Source organism: Vicia villosa, linkage group LG5, assembly GCF_029867415.1.
Source record: "Vicia villosa cultivar HV-30 ecotype Madison, WI linkage group LG5, Vvil1.0, whole genome shotgun sequence".
Lineage (NCBI taxonomy): Eukaryota > Viridiplantae > Streptophyta > Magnoliopsida > Fabales > Fabaceae > Vicia > Vicia villosa.
Window position 1 is genome coordinate 128,598,777 of NC_081184.1, and position 18,926 is coordinate 128,617,702.

At 35.3% G+C, this 18,926-nt stretch overlaps 2 protein-coding genes, 1 long non-coding RNA gene and 1 pseudogene across 9 annotated transcripts; 2 read left to right on the forward strand and 2 right to left on the reverse strand.

The window, feature by feature from the left end:
* The first annotated feature begins 2,286 nt into the window (after positions 1-2,286).
* On the forward strand, positions 2,287-2,856 carry LOC131602447 ((-)-germacrene D synthase-like). Its single transcript, XM_058874566.1, has 2 exons — positions 2,287-2,479; positions 2,555-2,856. The coding sequence occupies exons 1-2, from the start codon at positions 2,354-2,356 to the stop codon at positions 2,837-2,839; spliced, it is 411 nt and encodes a 136-aa protein (XP_058730549.1). The 5' UTR covers positions 2,287-2,353; the 3' UTR covers positions 2,840-2,856.
* Positions 2,857-3,225: 369 nt separating this feature from the next.
* On the forward strand, positions 3,226-7,448 carry LOC131605413 (DNA topoisomerase 2-like; annotated as a pseudogene).
* Positions 7,449-8,010: 562 nt separating this feature from the next.
* LOC131607305 (uncharacterized) lies at positions 8,011-9,491 on the reverse strand. Its single transcript, XR_009285248.1, has 4 exons — positions 9,423-9,491; positions 9,252-9,320; positions 8,744-9,174; positions 8,011-8,366 (listed from the first exon to the last, which is right to left on the reverse strand). It is a non-coding gene; the product is annotated as an uncharacterized LOC131607305 (long non-coding RNA).
* A 360-nt stretch (positions 9,492-9,851) lies between these two features.
* On the reverse strand, positions 9,852-13,843 carry LOC131607304 (glycosylinositol phosphorylceramide mannosyl transferase 1-like). Of its 7 annotated transcripts, none has more exons than XM_058879322.1 (10): positions 13,565-13,843; positions 13,055-13,119; positions 12,804-12,933; positions 11,990-12,717; positions 11,525-11,688; positions 11,340-11,410; positions 10,920-11,013; positions 10,384-10,698; positions 10,064-10,129; positions 9,852-9,990 (listed from the first exon to the last, which is right to left on the reverse strand). In XM_058879322.1, the coding sequence occupies exons 4-8, from the start codon at positions 12,218-12,220 to the stop codon at positions 10,674-10,676; spliced, it is 585 nt and encodes a 194-aa protein (XP_058735305.1). In that variant the 5' UTR covers positions 12,221-12,717; positions 12,804-12,933; positions 13,055-13,119; positions 13,565-13,843; the 3' UTR covers positions 9,852-9,990; positions 10,064-10,129; positions 10,384-10,673. The 7 variants fall into 7 exon arrangements, with proteins under 7 accessions (XP_058735305.1, XP_058735304.1, XP_058735306.1 ...); XM_058879321.1 differs by having other exon boundaries at positions 13,050-13,119; XM_058879323.1 differs by lacking the exon at positions 13,565-13,843 and adding an exon at positions 13,234-13,364.
* Positions 13,844-18,926: the final 5,083 nt, after the last annotated feature.

Below are 18,926 nucleotides of genomic sequence, written 5' to 3' on the forward strand. Positions count from 1 at the left end.
AATCAGAAAACCCAAAAGGCACAGAATAGTTATGTGACTGACAGCGGTATGTTGATTAAGATCCGCCAACAATATTGCTTCAGCCGGTTACTGCATATAAAATTACAAAATATACAAAAACCAAACGCTACCAAATAAACAGAATCACAATCAGTGTCGTAAATTTGTCTATGAAGATCATCTTAAAGTGTTTTTGTTGTTGGACACAACCGTCCATTAATGGTGCCACCTTGCATAGCTCCGTGTTGTCGACTACTTTTAGATTTTTTTTCAAAGGTTTGGCCGTAAAAGCGACGGTGGGAGTTGGAAGAAGAAAACATCATATTTCAGACGACATATTGAAGAACATGATAAGGAACGATTTTAGAGGAATGGATGATGAATGTTTTGGCAGATGGAATATAGAATAGAAAGAGTTATGTGAAACTGTCAGCCTTGATGATGGAATAGAAAAAAAATTAGGAAATCAGTGAGGAGAGTTTTAAGACCGCCACGCCACATAACTTATTGTGAAAAGAGTGGAATAACTTTTCTCATAGGCAAAGCTAAGGCTTGGCTAGGCTGGACAGACTCTGTTTCTAGAAAATTATATAGCAAAAAAAATTATATAGCTAATGTATATATTTCAACAATGGTAGTTTATTAACTTTATAATATAGTGCTACTACTTGTAAGTAGGAATTTATGAATACAATAGAGTACGCATTCAAAAATCAAAACCACCATGCACTATTAATTCAATAAATAATTATAATTTTTAATATATATACTTTGATATTTTTGTTTTACATAAGTGATTATGAGAATTTTAAAATTTTAACTATGATTTATCGTATAACTATTTGAATTTAAATAATTTAATTAGGCAATTTTTTTTGAAATTATGACAATTTAGAATAATCAATTTATTATATTTATCAATTTATTAGTAAAAGTAGGGCACTAATTTAGTCAATTTTATATAATAAAAAGATAATTAAATAGAATAGGGATGGCAAAACTCTCACTACCAATCTTATTTTAACTTAAAAAATCTATATTTAGTAAAATTTATGTATAGGCCACGTATTCAATACCATCTTCTACTATTAATTTAAAAAAATAATTAGACGTTTGTCTATGCGATACACGGATGAATTTTACTAAATCATTTTTGATAATTATTAATAAGTATTATAATTTAAATAAATAATTTAAAATATATATAATGCTGACTTTTCTGATGATGACCGTGGAACAATAAGAAATCAATTTTTTTTTTGTAATGAATAAGAAATGAATTTGAAACTTATGTTCTTCTAGTAAAATATACATAATGCTATAAAGATGGTTCAAATTGAGAAACATTTAGTATTTTCATTGATTTACAAATTTATGAGTTAGCTTCAATATTGCCGGTGTCCACAACATCCGTTGAAAGAGCTTTTTCAGCAATGGAGATTATTAAGTCTAATTTGCGCAATAAGATCAATGATGTGTGGTTCAATGACTTGATGATGTGTTACACCAAATGAGAGATATTCAAGTCACTTGATAATATTGATATTATTTGAACATAAATGCATATCTGAGCAATGATTTTAAATCGTATAGTTATTATTAAAAATTCCCAGTTCTCATTATAGATAAAGTTTTTATTTGATACATCTCATATATATATATATATATATATATATATATATATATATATATATATATATATATATATATATATATATATATATATATATATATATTAATCACACAGACATCAAAATTTATTTTTCGACCTAGATCTTTGTATTTTTGTTCACCTATTAATTTTATAAGTTTATTATTCTATTTTGATGAATGGTTTGGTAAAACTTTATCACATCAAATCTATTATGTATTACAATTCAAAATAATTTTTTTGGGTTCATCTTCTATTTTTATTTATTTTTTAAATTAAAAAAATTAATGTAGGCCTATTTATGTGCATTTTATTTATCTTTGAAGACAAGTAATACTCATCACATAGATATTACACCTTGTTTTTTTATTAAATTAGTCTCTTGAATAAATATGATTCTTAAAGCTTTGCTAATAAAATTATTTGGGAGAGAGAAAATGTCATTCACGTGATTTCCTTAAGCTCACTTTGAAATTTGAATTAAAAAAGAATTAATCCAGACCTCATAACTAATTTGTATGAAAACAAGTTAAGGTGATCCCTTTTATTGTGTGATTCTGGTTGCTTATCTTATGACCCTAAGATTCCTATAAGTATAAACACATGTAAAGTTATTCTCAACTTGCAACCTTAAACTGAGACGAAGTCATTTAGTGTATCCGATACTCCCAAATAGTTGGAAACAAAGTTGATAGTAAAATAATGTCAGTTTCAGCAACATCATCACTTGTTGCTCCTCCAGCCACTAATAATATCTCTAGACGTTCGGCAAATTATCATCCCGACATATGGGGGGATCATTTTATTCAATATCTTTTGGAACCTGTGGTGCTAATTTTACTATATTTTCATTTACTTAACTTTGTTTTTTTGAATCGAACATCTAAATTTTTTTATGTGCAGGAATTGGATGAAATAATGAAGCAGATTACAATGCTAAAAGAAAATGTGAGGCAAATGCTAGTCCCTACAAACCCTTTGAGCGATGCTAATTTGATCGATTCAATCCAACGTTTGGGGTTATACCATCATTTTGAGCATGAGATTGGAGAATTATTGCAACATATTCACAATAACTATGTTCAAAATGGAACAATAACTCTTAATCTTAACGAAGATCTTCATTCTATTGCACTTGTCTTCAGGTTATTAAGGCAACAAGGATATCACATTTTGCCCAGTACGTAGACCGCATTTTAATATTTATTTTTAGGGAGATTCTACGGTGCATTCGCCCGTTTGACTTCAGTGGTGAAGTCACTGCAATTGACCAATAGAATTAAAGCCCTAATCAACCCTAATTAATTCTAAGTTAATTTAAGCCACATCAGCTCTATGGTAAAAATAACTTTACTGTGGGACCCATTTTTAAAAAAAACTTTTGATTATTGCATATAAGTCCCCATTCATTTAATAATATCTTACAAATTAAAATTAACTTTTATTTTATTAGATTACAATTTTTTTTAAACTCATATTATATTTTTTCTTCAAATTCGTTCTTCTTGTTCATTCTCCCAACTTCTCAATTCTTTCTCCCAACTTCCCAATCGAAGAAATCAATTTGAAACCCTAAATCTCTAAATTTCTCGGTTTCGGAGTTGATCTTTGGTCACCTTCTTACTAGCAGTAACTATGATGATAATGTGAAAAAACTACCGGTGGTCAGAATGGCTATGGTGCGAAACTCACCAACATTTTTTCAACAGAGTTTATCATTGAGACTGCTGATGGACGTCGTCTGAAGAAGTATAAGCTGGTAGTGATTCGTTTCTTGATTTTAGGGTTGGATTTGGCGTTCAATTTTAGGGTTCTGATAGGGTTTTTGATGTTTGATTTTACGAATTGAAGTTGAATTTGTTGGAATATTTGTTTGTTTGCAAATCATAATGAAGCCTGATTTTCTGTTACTTGAATATTGAGTATCATCTTCCTTATGATTTTTGAGTTGATTGGTTTTGTTATGAAGGTTTTCTCAAATAATATGGGGACGAAGTCTGAACCAGTGATAACCAAATGCAAAGCTAGTGAGAACTGGACTAAGGTGACCTTTAAGCCTGACATGGAGAAGTTTAAGATGACTTATCTTGAAGAGGATGTTGTTGCTTTGATGAAGAAGCGTGTGTTGGACATGGCAGGGTGCCTTGGAAAAACTGTTAAGGTTGAACCCAATGGAAACTTGATTCGTTTTAAGTCGTTCCGTGATTACGCTGATCTCTTCCTGAAATGTGCTGAGAAGTCTAAACCCACACCCCTGCCAAGGTTTGTTTCTTCAGACACATAGTTTGGGAACTCAATCTGTGCGTGTCGGTTTGTTTCCCGTCGTTGTTATTTAACATGATTTGTTTGTTGTTATTTAGGATTCATGCCAAAGTAGGCGATAGGTGGGAGATTTCTGTGAGTCTAAGCGATGGGCAGTTTCAATAGGTGAATAGCAAACTTCTCAAGTATAGTAATTTGGAGGTTTATTGATGTTAATTTTTTGTCTTACACACCTTAATTTGCTCTTTTTCAGGTCAGTTTTGTTAATTCAATTGCTACAATCAAGGGTGGGACTCATGTCGATTACATTACAAATCAGATTACTACCTATGTAATGAATAAAATAAATAAGAAAAAGAAGGATGCCAATGTGAAAGCTCATACTGTAAAGAATCATTTGTGGGTTTTTTGTCAATGCTCTAATTGACAATCCAGCTTTTGATTCTCAAACTAAGGAGACACTAACAACTAGACAAGCTAGTTTTGGTTCTAAGTGTGATGTTCCTGAATCAATGCTTAAGGATGGTTAGTAATGCATCATTTTTTGTTTGTAATTGGATCAATTAGAGGAAATGTTTTTTTTACACTCACATGTTTTAAATCTATGCAGTTGAAAAATCTGGAATAGTAGACACCCTCCTATCATGGGCAGATTTTAAACAAAGTAAAGATCGGAAAAAAACTGATGGAACTAAGACCCAGAGGATTCGTGGGATTGTAAAGCTTGAGGATGCCAATGATGCTGGTGGAAGGAACTCTATGAAATGTACCTTGATATTGACGGAGGGAGATTCCGCCAAGGCTCTTGCGGTTAGTTGTTTATTGTATATACCAATAGAAAGAAATGCATTTCAATTTTTGGGGTTTAAAAGAAAACGTTGAAACATATATTCATTTAATTTAGAGTATGTCATCACAAATCCCCAACATATACAAAGAATGAAGAATGTTTAACTTAATTTGATTTTTTCTTCTTTTGTTGTATGAAGATGGTCGGGCTTTCTGTAGTGGGCCGAGACCACTATGGTGTGTTTCCGTTGAGAGGAAAATTGCTCAATGTGCGGGAAGCTAGTAGCAAACAAATAATGGATAATGAAGAAATTCAAAATATAAAGAAGATACTTGGGCTGCAGCAAAACAAGGAGTACACAAATGTGAAGTCTTTGAGATATGGTCATTTGATGATTATGGCTGATCAGGTGAGGTTACTTGCTTAAAGATCATAGTTTAATAATATCTTAATTCTATGCTCAGTTTCAATAGAATAGGATGAGACACAATATATTATAGATGGTTTTCTTAATCACCGAAGCTATAAAGTCTCATGTTTATGTGTGATTAAGGATCATGATGGCTCCCACATCAAAGGGCTTCTGATTAACTTCATTCATTCCTTTTGGCCATCACTGCTTAAGGTTCCATCTTTCATGGTTGAGTTCCCTACTCCCGTTATAAGGGTTAGTAGATTGATGTTTCATGTTGTCTATTTTATTTGGTCCTGAAATCCTTTGAGTTGTAGATATTTTAAGTAAAAGTCTCTTTTGGGTATTATATCCACATTTATCTTTCACTGCAGGCTTCTCATTCAAATGGTACAATATTATCATTTTATTCTATACCGGAATATGAAGCATGGAGAGAAAGATTGGGGAATAGTGCAGCTAGTTGGAAGATAAAGTACTATAAGGTTTGTTGTTTTAACTTGTAAGCACGGGAAACTCCATATAATGTTTATAATTCTTCTTTCACTGTTTGCTTATTCTGTTATTGGTATTTATGCAGGGGTTGGGTACAAGTACTCCCAAGGAAGGGAGAGAGTACTTTCGAGATCTTGATAAGCACAAAAAAGACTTCATTTAGGAAGATGATTTTGATGGAAATGCAATTGAGATGGCGTTCAGTAAGAAAAAAGCTGAAGATAGGAAGATCTGGATGCGTAATTTTGAGGTGTGATTGCCAAATAATTTTCTTACAAAAGCTTACTCTTCTAGGATGTATAATTATTGTATATTTTACAATCTTTGTTGTTGCAGCCTAGCACCTGTCGCGATCATAAAGAGAAACTTATAAACTACAAGGACTTCATTAACAAAGAGCTTATATTGTTCTCAAGGGCAGATCTCCAAAGGTCCATTCCCTCAATGGTTGATGGTCTTAAACCTGGTCAAAGAAAGATTCTTTTCTGCTCATTTAAGAAAAAGTTGTTCAAAGAAATAAAAGTTGGTCAATTTATTGGTTATGTGTCTGAACACTCTGCTTACCACCATGGTGAACAAAGTCTTCCAAGCACAATTATTGGAATGGCACAAGATTTTGTGGGCAGCAACAATATCAATCTTCTCAAACCAAATGGTTAATTAGTTCACCATTTTCCATTTGCTATGCACACTAGAAGATATGCTTTCTAAACGAATGCTAATGCTACCGCATTTTCAGGACTTGGTTCTTCTTTTGTTAACATCTGGTCGAGATCCTGGCATAATTCCATGTAATTTACATCCTCCAGAACTAGAAGGTTTTGTTAGTAATGCAGATATTGGTGCTGGTCAGACTCCCCAATTGAGGTTGCCATAGATTAAGGAGGTTGAAGTCAACGGCGTTGTTGTTAAGGTCAAGTATTGTGATACTTGCTGGTCAGATTCCCCAATTTTGGTTAGGCTGCTCAATCTCTAATAACTATGTAGAACGGTTTGATCATCATTGTCCCTGGGTTGGCCAATGTACAGGGCTGTTAAGTTGGGTCTTTTAATTGTTTCTTCCGATATAACTTCTGTTAAAGTCATTCTTGAATATTTGATATGTATGTTAATGCTTTGGAAATTGTTATGCAGCGTAATTATCGCTTCTTCTTCATGTTTGTCTTCTCAACTATGCTACTTTGTGTGTACGTTTTTGCATTTAGCTGGATCTATATTAAAAGAATTATGTCGTCAGAGAAAACAACAATTTGGAAGGCAATGATCAAAACTCCAGCCTCCATGGTTTTAATAATTTACACCTTCATATCAATGTGGTTTGTCGGTGGTGGCCTCACCGCATTCCATTTATATTTGATAAGTACAAATCAGGTAAATTTTATTCTTTTAAATCCACAAGCTTTAAATATACAACTCGATTGATTCATGTATGTTTTATTGTTCTGGCAGACTACTGATGAGAACTTCATATATCGATATGATAGTTGGGCAAACCCGTATAACAAAGGTGTGTTGAATAATTTCCAAGAGATATTCTGCATCAGCATTACCCCCTCAAAGAACCATTTCAGGGCAACAGTGCCAAACAAGCCAGCATTAGCTGCTCGATCAGTAGGCGGAGGATATATGAACCAAAGTTATTTTTATTCTTAATGAGCATTGTAATGGTTTTTCTCACGGATGAATATAGAGAGAAATAGAGTTTTCAGTGGCTCTGATGTAGCTTTCATATTTGTGAAGATTATAGTTTAGTTCTTGTTTTGAACCAATACTAATCTTTGTTCTTATCAACATAAACATGTAGGGATGTGTAAAATCTTATCGTGTGAAAATCAAAACTTACCCAGTATCTTCTAGCTATAAATTGAAAACATCTTGTAGAGATGAAGCTGCTGCATCGGTTACTTGTTAAATGTAAATTTTGGTGTACGTTAATTTGTATCTAATTGTTGTATATTTTGGCTAGGTTTTATGTTATGCCAAATGAGTGTAGTCCTGTTTGAACTTTTTTTTTTGGAGAGCTCTACTCTCAAGAGATTCAATGTTTTATCGAGCACAATGAAAAACATTGTTTGTTTTCACAATTTTGGCTGTATGAATATTTATTTACTAATCCAGTGCAAGTAAGATGAAAATTAAATTGACTGGCTTTCAAATCTGAGCAAGCAAAACAATAATGCAATAATGGATATTATAAAAACCAACTCATTTGAAATGCTACAAAATCTAAAAGTTTTTGGTTCCATATAAAAATTAAATTTAACTTTGTAATTATTTTATTTTATGAAAAGATGTGCTTAACTTTCAAAACCAACCACAAATAATTTTTTATGTTTTGGAAGTCAACACAAAAATTGATGTGCTTAATACTCACAAAAACAGTAAACAACAATATTAATATGGAGGAAATAGTGGTATATTGATTATAGCATATAAGCAGTACAATGGATGAGGAATAATCTCTTTAAAGAAATGGAAAATAGCACTGAACAGATAAAATGTGACTCCCAGTAGAGAGCACCCTACTGATGTGAAAACAACTCACATTTAGAAACAATTGAACAAAACTAGAAATTGTAAAATAAATAGAAACGAGCAGCGAGAATATCACTCGGTTCTTCGGCACAAATCTAGTCATCAATATCAAGATCCTGGGATGGATGTCTTCCAGCAACATTCCAAGATCCAATCGCAGTTACTGATAACTTCAGTCAACCTTCCTTTGAGCCTTCCAATTTCTACCTGCAACGAATGAACTGCATATGCACGTTCCAAACATAAAGTTATGACATGCTTACAAGATTAGCAGAGTCGGTATATTAACAGTCCCACACCCCTAACAAATTATTAACAGTCCCACATTCAAATATGGATTTTTCAACACAGTAAAAACAAGGTGACACTTTTGTAACTAGTAACTACTGATGAAAACATAACATTTTCTTCTATCAAAGAGACCCTAAAAGTGTAAGTTTGAGTTTTGGTAGAGAAGGTGTAGACATTTCACTTGAAAAGGAATGTTATATCTGCATAGAAAAAGTTGCCTTTGGTCTGAGTAGAGAGAGTGAGTGTATTATAGATGTACAATCCAATATTTCTCGAATTCATTGAACTATTCTTGTATTAAACAGACCTGATTTTTGCTTATCTCTTGGACCCTTTCTTCCTGCCAATCACGTATTTGGAGAACAAGACCAACTTCTTTAGTACAAGAGCAAGGAAGCATGCTTTAACTCTCATGCTATGCTTCATAACTGCAACAACTTCAAGGTTTCTGCTTCAACAATATAGAAACAATTAACTCCATGCAATTGTCATGTGAAATGCCTAGTCAATTTAGACCAAAAGAGCTATAACATTGTAGCATAACGGTAAAATTTCTAGAATTTGTCATCTGGGACAAATCCCCTTTGCAGCATTTCATCATGGACACGGAATGTCTCTTTCAGGTTATCTTTAGAGACATGCCCGTTTATTAGTGATGTGTATATTGATTTATCAGGATTGACACCCTTATCAATCATCTTATGTAATACCATCTCAGCCTCTTGCATTCTACCTTGCCTAGAAAATTCAAAAATATGATGAAATCAGTTGGATTATTTTATAATCACTGGCTAGAATTATGATCTTATCCACACCTCCATTTGTTGCTGAAGAGACTGTACATAGTTTTTTATTTCATCGGACATCAATGCCTTGCCAGTGACCTGTAGACAGAAATAACTGTGATATATCAAAAGAAAACAATACTCGAAATCCTCCTATGAATATATAAGGTAGTTAAAAAAGGCAAACCAATTATACCATACATGCATGGATTGTTCACAATCTCCTCGCATTGAACCCTAAAGCAAAAAGTCTTTGTTAACTCAAGTACTTAATCATGTGAACTCTCCTTATTATAATCTAGTCCATAACCTAGAGGGAATAAGGGGTCATCACATGAATTCACTCCCTCAACAGATTGATCAAGTTGTTCAACTCTTCTGAACCAAGTCATTGGTAGCTTGCCCTTGAAGTCATGATCCCCAAATATAACATCTGCCATCCCCTTTTCTTCCGTACCCGGCAACCACGCCGCAATAAGAGCTTCTATCTTTTCCAAAAAACTTTGTTCCAAGACCAAAGGTCTTCCGGATATCAAAATCACAAGTGTTGGGATTTTATCAGAAATTAAGTCCACAATTCCAGCTCCATTAAATGGGATGACAAGTTCTGAATTGTCACCTCCGCACTCGGCGTAGGGAGCTTCGCCAATAGCAACAATAGCAAAAGAAAATCCATTGCATTTTATGAATTCTGATGATGGGGACTGTTCATATATAACTTTTGTTTCATGTCCCACGGCTTCCTTGACAGCATCCAATACAGTTGTGCCTGAAATTGTAACAACATAATTATCAGAAAATGAAACAAAATTCCTCGAAAAAGAAACCGAGAAAAAATGCACCTTGCTACATCCATGTACAAGATCTTGAAGAAACTTCATCCTTTCATTGGTGTTTTCTCTCCTCACCTGCAGTTGAAATCCAAATAATTTGAAATCATGCGTCCAACCGAAGTATTAGGCTGATGTATTCGCATTTTATGGTTTAAAATAGTTTAAACATAGTTGTATTACAAATTACGGTTTAAAACAGCTTAAACATATTTTACGAATTGCGAACAACATTCTGAAAACGCTCAACTATAAGCGACACCAATCCAACGTACTGATTAGCTTAAGACTAACAATGCACCTTAGAAGTTATAGGTTCAAACCAAACTTACATGGCTGATAGCTCATTTCACGACTTTGACAGTAGACAATGAACTATATATGCTACGACTGCACCATAAGAGTTGGACTTGGGCGATGAATGTTGACAGCAGGCAGGTTTGGTTTAATGAAGACACTTCTCTTGAATGTTCAGTATCGTTCACTTCGCCGCCAACAGGAGGACGACGCCGGCACTATGAGCATCATATTTCTAACAGAATCGTGTGACATCCAATAATGTTCATACGGGTAGAGATATCGTCGTGAGTTCTAGGATCGCCAAGTAGATGGAACAATACCTTTACACCAACAAAGAAATATTGAACCTGAAAAGTTAAAGCCACTAAACATCATTAGAACAAACCAACACAGTGATTTGAAGGATTGTTGAAACTGTAAGCAAGTTTATTTCATGAAGCCAATACAAATATTAACTTATATTAATAACTTCAAAGCGTTAAATTCTTCATTTCATAATCCTTGATTTCATTCATTACAGTATATATCTCGACAAAATTAAACAGAAATATTACCGATCTCTACTTACCAATTTAATTTACGGTGGAACCTCGAGATCGTACGGTGGACAGGTTCCTGCAACTGACGCTGTAAACCTGCACCCACGAATGATTCAAATACACCTAATAAAACAAATATGTAAAGATAAGTGATAGGTTCTCAAGTAGCTCGTAGATTACCGGTTCGAAACAAACATCACAAAATTACATTAACACCAGCTTATTCAAGAAGGAGAAAGGGGAAAAATAGCATCTAAATGAACAGAACAGACTACAAAATACTTCTAGCATTCAATAAGAAGATTTCGAAGACGTGGTTTGCATTCACTGAAAGAAGATTAGCTTAATGGGAGAACATTATCATTAAATATATTTCGACGGAAAACACGCATATACATTGAGGAAGTGAAGTTGTGGGAAATGTAATAAGATACAGATTGTTAAATTACCTTTAACCCATAAAGGGGGTGCACCAGTTGCATTTGCGACAAGAAAAGACATTGCAATATCTTCACAATTCCTTGAAAATCAATTGAATTATTGAGAATTAACAAAATAACAGGAACTAAAGTTTGAAAGATTGAAATCTGACAAGAATAAAAGTAGTTGGTGGGCATTCGGTTCAGATAAAAACCTGTTCTTAGTTACATATTCTCTAATCGATGATGGCATCTCATTTGTGTAGATACTGAAATACTTTTTGTGAAAGAATGCTGCCTTGGAGAGCACCATGCTATATGTACCCGTCCACCTCACAGACCACCATCCACCATATCTAAACTTGTTGTCTTCACCATTCTGCAAGAACATTGAATAACTTAAAAGATTAGACTTACGAGTTTTTTTTGATATTTTTCATCTCTCTGAACTAATCATGGGAAAAAAGATATACCTAACCTAACAGACATTAATCGTAAGTTCACATCAGGTTTAAAGATGCATCAAACATGACTAGTAGCTTATGTCCCCAGATTACGATGAGGGTCAGCTTTAGAAACAAAATTACACATGTGATATACAAAGTAGCGGCATAAAAGAAATATCGAGCAACCAAATTATAAAGGATAATGGACAATCATCAAGTAAAAAAATAACATACCAATGAATCCACCCAATGTACACGAGGTACAAACCCCACCATTGCATCTGGCGCACTTTGCCAAACATCAAATGCAAATTCCACTGAAGAGCAAGGAAATATGACATCATCGTCAATAGAAAAGACAACGTCAGTTTCCAAATCTGTAATTTCTTTAAATCTGTTGTTCAAACTGTCTTCTTTGTTGATATCACCGATAATTACATAATAGACTTTCAATGAAAGATTCATCCAGCTTTACTTCTTCAAGCCATAGAGATCTCAAGTTTTGTAATGGCATAAAGTCACAATTGATGGGATGGCAAATAAGACAGTTTTCAAGAAGCAGATGGTTCAGAGCTGAAGCACTGGTCTCCAAAAATAAGGCAAAGTCAAATTTATAAGGGTTGCATTGAGCAGTGAAACTGGGTGGTGCATAAGGCCTTCCTAAAAAAAGTAGATCAATTCTTCCAACTCTCCTTGCAACTGCAAAGCTTGTCCATTGATCAACAGTGTTGCTTTGTTTATCATCTAAACAGAAATTCACTAGGAATGAATCGATAACTTTTCCTTGAAACTTCTTGACAAATTGATCTACTCGTTCAACAAACTTGCCTCTACTCGTATCCAAATCGATGAGTCTCTCCACCGGAGGAACATTAGTGCCATGATATACAATACTCACATTGTCACTTCTCTTACAATATCAACAAGGGCCAGTCCTTTCCTTGTTTTCATATCATTAATTCCTATTAGAAAATAATGCAAATAAGAATTATAAAATGGTTATAGAGACTGAATACATTTATAAAGGGTTTTAAACAATCCTGAATACTTTTAAAGCTCTCTGAATATTGTTCATTTAGAAGCCAGTAAGATATTTGCTCAATGTCTTTGGGCAATAGATTTCCAGTGCAAAGGTAAACAGCTTCTTCTGTTATCTGCTGAGAGGCCATGTGTGTTGACTGCAAAAATATCAAAGCAAAAGAATGTCAGCAAGGATTGACTGATCAAAAGAAACAAAATACAAGATATAATAATTCAAGTAAGCTTTAGCTAATTCTTTTCATATGCCATCAACCAGACTTTCAGCAAGACTTCATTCAAATCCATTTCCAAACAAGAAAATCAGTTGCGAACCCTCTTCAATTCTGCAAAACAAAACCGGTGTTGCATCAGTTAATAAACCGTGTAGAAAATCACTTCAAAACTGCACTCAAGCAATCAGACAGAATGCAAGAAAAAAAATGGATTCAGAAGCATACAATGTCATTAGTGATTCACCACAGTTCTAACCAAAACTTCAATGAAACTCTCTTCACTTAGGCAAACAACCCAGTTTCAACACTTGCAGAATACTTGAACATTAACTGACAAATTTTCGCGTGAATGACCAGGCTTACATGGAGCTGGAATAAAGGGTCGAGTCACAAATATCAGCCGCTATCTTATCAACCCTAATCCCAAATCAATGTCCAAAAAATCACCCAGAAAACCTAAGAAATAAAGTATCTAAATTTGAAAAACGTTCATTTCTCTGACTCTCCAAACAACACTAGAAAAACAATGTGAAGTGTTTCGACATCAAATCCATACCTCGCCGTCGGGGTTTCTGGCGGAATGATGATGTTCAGAAACAACGCGCCATTCTTTCCTCGGCGGAGTCTGCAACTGAAGAGAAACGCCGCGAGCAGCGGCTGCGGCGGCCGTGGCCTCCATTGAAAAGTCACAGTCGACAGTCGCAAACAATGAAGATGAGATAGAGATGGCTAGCCAACATTTTGAGAGGAATAACAAAAAGAGACGCTCAATTTTGTTTAAGGTTTTAGTGTAATAGAGGGAACGATACAATTGCAGAATTTTTAGTGAAAATTAATGGAGGGAACATACAATTGGGAAATTTTTGGTGAAAATTAATAGAGGGAAAAGTTAGCGCTCAAATTGATGAATTTTTTGAAATATATTTGTATAGTAAATTTTTATTAAGTAAAATAATTCAAAAATGATGAAAACATATTTTGATTCTTTTGAAGTATATTTTAAAATTTTTTTATCGATTTGTTAATGATTAATATAGATGAGTATCATCTATTCTTTGACACATAGATGAGTATCGTCTATTGTTTGAGACATATATGAGTATTATCTATTCTTTGACAAATAGATGAGCATCATCTATTGCATAACTATTGCACAATAATGCATCTCTGACATGGTTCACCATCATCAACTGACTATTTTCCATGGTTCACACATAGTTGACCATCGTCAATGCATTCCTGGCATGGTTCACACATAGTTGACCATCATCAATGCATTTCTAACATAGTTCACACATAGTTGATCACCATCTATGCATCTCTGACATAATTCACACATATTTCACACATCTGTGACATAATTCACACATAGTTCACACATCTCTGACATAATTCACACATAATTGACCTCCAACGTGATGCATATATTCCATGGTTCACTCATAATTGATTGTCGTCTATTGACTATCATGAGTTGAATCTGTAACATAGTTCACACATAATTGGTTGTCGTCTACTGACTAACATAGTTCACACATAATTGGCTGTCATCTCATATCCATCTATAACATGGTTCACACATAGTCGGACATCATCAGTTGACTCCGTGACATGGTTCACACATAGTCGAACATCGTCAGTGCATCCCTGACATAGTTCACACATAATCGACCATAATCAGTCCATCCTTGATATGGTTCACACATAGTCGTACATCCTCAGTTGACTCCCTGACATGGTTCACACATAGTTGACCATCTCCTTTTCATTTGTAACATGGTTCACACATAGTCGACCATCTCCTATCCATCCCTAACATGGTTCACACATGGTGGGTCATCATCAGTTGACTCCCTGACATTGCTCACATATAGTCGAACATCACCAGTGCATCCCTGACATGGTTCACACATAGTCGAACATCATCAGTGCATCCCTGACATGGTTCACACATAGTCGAACATCATCTGTTGACTCCTTAACATGGCTCACACATGGTCGACCATCATCAATTGACTTTCTGACATGGTTCACACACAATTGACCATCATCAGTTGACTCTTTGCCATGGTTCACACATAGTTGACCATCTCATATCCATTTGTAACATGGCTCACACATAGTCGGCCATCTTCTATCCATATATAACATGGTTCACACATAGTCGGTTATCATCAGTTGACTTCCTTACATAGTTCACACATAGTCGAACATCATTTGTTTACTCCCTGACATGGTTCACACATGGTCCACCATCATCAATTGACTTTCTGACATGGTTCACACATGGTCGACCATCTCACATCCATCTATAACATGGTTCACACATAGTCGGAGATCATCAGTTGACTCCGTGACATGGTTCACACATAGTCGAACATCATCAGTGCATCCTTGACATAGTTCGCACATAATCGACCATCATCAGTCCATCCTTGATATGATTCACACATAGTCGTACATCCTCAATTGACTCCATGACATGGTTCACACATAGTTGACCATCTCCTTTCCATCTGTAACATGGTTCACACATAGTCGACCATCTCCTATCCATCCCTAACATGGTTCACACATAGTGGTCATCATCAGTTGACTCCCTAACATTGCTCACATATAGTCGAACATCACTAGTGCATCCCTGACATGGTTTACATATAGTCGACCATCATCAGTTGACTCCCTGACATGGTTCTCACATACGTGACCATCTCTTATCCATCTGTAACATGGTCACACATAGTCAATCATCTCTTATCCATCTATAATATGGTTTTCTCATAGTCGGACATCATCAGTTGACTCCCTCATGGTTCACACATAGTCGACCATCATCAGTTGACTCCCTGACATGGTTCACACATAGTCGGACATCATCAATTGACTCCCTGACATGGTTCACACATAGTCGAACATCAACAGTGCATCCCTGATATGGTTCACACATAGTTGAACATCATCAGTTGACTCCCCGACATGATTCACACATAGTTGACCATCTCCTATCCATTAGTAACATGATTCACACATGGTTGACCATCATCTATGCATCTCTGACATCATTTATTGACCCCGTGACATGGTTCATACATGGCCGGACATTATTAGTGCATCCCTGACATGGTTCACATATAGCCAAGCATCATCTGTTGACTCCCTGGCATGGTTCACACATGGTCGACCATCATCTGTTAACTATCTTCCATGGTTCACACATAGTTGATCATTATATACGTATCTTAGACATAGTTCACACATGATTGACCATCCTCTGTTGACTATATTTCATGGTCCACACATAGTTGACCATCATCTGTTGAATCTCTTTCATGGTTCACACATAGTTGACCATCATCTATGTATCTCAGACATAATTCTCACATAGTTGACCATCCTCTATTGATTATATTCCATGGTTCACACATAGTTGACCATCGTGTATTCATCTGTAACATGGTTCACACATAGTTGACCATCATTAGTTGACTCCCTGACATGGTTCACACATAACAACCATTATCAGAGCATCCTTGACATGGTTCACACATATTTGACCATCATTTATGCATCTCCAACATAGTTCACATATAGCTGACAGTCTTCTATTGGCTATCTTCCATAGTGCACACATATTTGACCATCATTTATGAATCTCTGACATAGTTCACACACAGTTGACCATCTTCTGTTGACTATCTTCCATTGTTCACACATAGTTGACCACCATCTATGCTTCTCTGACATAATTCACACATATTTGACCATCATCAATGCATCTCTGACATCGTTCACACATGGTCGACCATCATCAATTGACTTTCTAACATGGTTCACACATAGTTGACCATCATCAGTTGACTCCTTGACATGGTTCACACATAGTTGACCATCTCATATCCATCTGTAACATGGTTCACACATACTCAACCATCTCCCATCCAGATATAACATGGTTCACACAGAGTCAATCATCATCATTTGACTTCCTCACATAGTCGAGCATCACTTGTTTACTCCCTGGCAACGTTCACATATGGTCCACCATCATCAATTGACTCTCTGACATGGTTCACACATGGTCGACCATCTCCTATCCATCTATAACATGGTTCACACATAGTCGGACATCATCAGTTGACTCTGTGACATGGTTCACATATAGTCGAACATTATCAGTGCATCCTGACATAGTTCACACATAATCGACCATCATCAGTCAATCCTTGATATGGTTCACACATAGTGCCTACGTATCTCCTTATAGAGAATCAGAGTCAACGTAGTTCACGCACAAGGTTGTACGCCCTTGAATGCGTTGATGGCCATTCTAGGGTTTTTGTGATTTAATAGTTAAAACTAATTAAATAGATTAAATAAAATATTCGAAATAATCATGAAGGATATAAAAACACTTAGAAAGGGGGGGGGGGGGTTTGAATAAGTGTAGTCTAAAAACTTGAATATCATCAAAGTCAAACAGCTTGGTGCAGAGTCAAACAGCTTGGTGCAGAGCATCTTCTTGTCTTCTGACTTTGAAGTGCTTCTGAGCGTGATACCATGACTTCAGCAACTTCTGCTTCTGATCTTTAGTTCCTTCTGATGCTTCCATAGACCCATGTTCTGATTATGCTTGACCATCTTTTGATGTCTTGACAGACCATGTTCTGATGTTGCATGCTGAACCTTCTGAGTCAAAGCTTCTGAGCGCTGATTTGTGCATACTCTTTATATATTTCCTGAAAGGGAAATTGCAATGTATTAGAGTACCACATTATCTTATCCAAAATTCATATCCTTGTTATCATCAAAACTAAGAATATTGATCAGAACAAATCTTGTTCTAACACTTCATCTATGCATATATTACATAGTTCACAAACAATTGACAATCATTTATGCATCTATTACATGGTTCACACATATTTTACCATATTTTGTTGACTATCTTCCATGGGTCACACATATTTGACCATCATCTATGTATCTCTGACATCGTTCACACATAGTTAACCATCTCCTTTCCATCTGCAACATGGTTCACACATAGTTGACTATCTCCTATCCATCCCTGACATGGTTCACACATAGTGGGTCATCATCAGTTGACTCCTTGACATTGTTCTCATATAGTCGAACATCACCAGTGCGTCCCTAACATGGTTTACACACAGTCGACCGTCATCAGTTGACTCCCTGACATGGTTTACACATAGTCGACCATCTCCTATCCATCTATAACATGGTTTTCACATAGTCGGACATCATCATTCGACTCCCTGGCATGGTTCACATGTAGTCGACCATCATCAATTGACTCCCTGACATGGTTCACACATAGTTGACCATCATCAATGCATCCCTGACATGGTTCACACATAGTAGGACATCTTCAGTTGACAGTCTGACATGGTTCACACATAGTTGACCATCTCCTGTTCATCTGTAACATGGTTCACACATAGTCTGACACCATCTATCCACATGTAACATGGTTCACACATAGTCGAACATCATCGATTGACTCACTGACATGGTTCGCACATAGTCGACAATCTCTTGTTCATCTGTAACGTGGTTCACACATAGTTGAAAATCATCAGTTAACTCTCTGACATGGTTCACACATAGATCACCATATTCTGTTCATCTGTAACATGGTTCACACATAGTTGACCATCTCATGTTCATCTGTAACATGGTTCACACATAGTCGACCATCGTCAGCTAATTCTCTGACATGGTTCACACTTTGTCGACCATCATCAGTGTATCCTTGACATAATTAACACATAGTCGGACATCATCAATACATCCCTGACATAGTACACAAATATTATTTATTAAAACTTATAAACTACAATTTTTATTTTTTTAAATAACATAATAATACATAATTAACGCATACATCTAATTATACT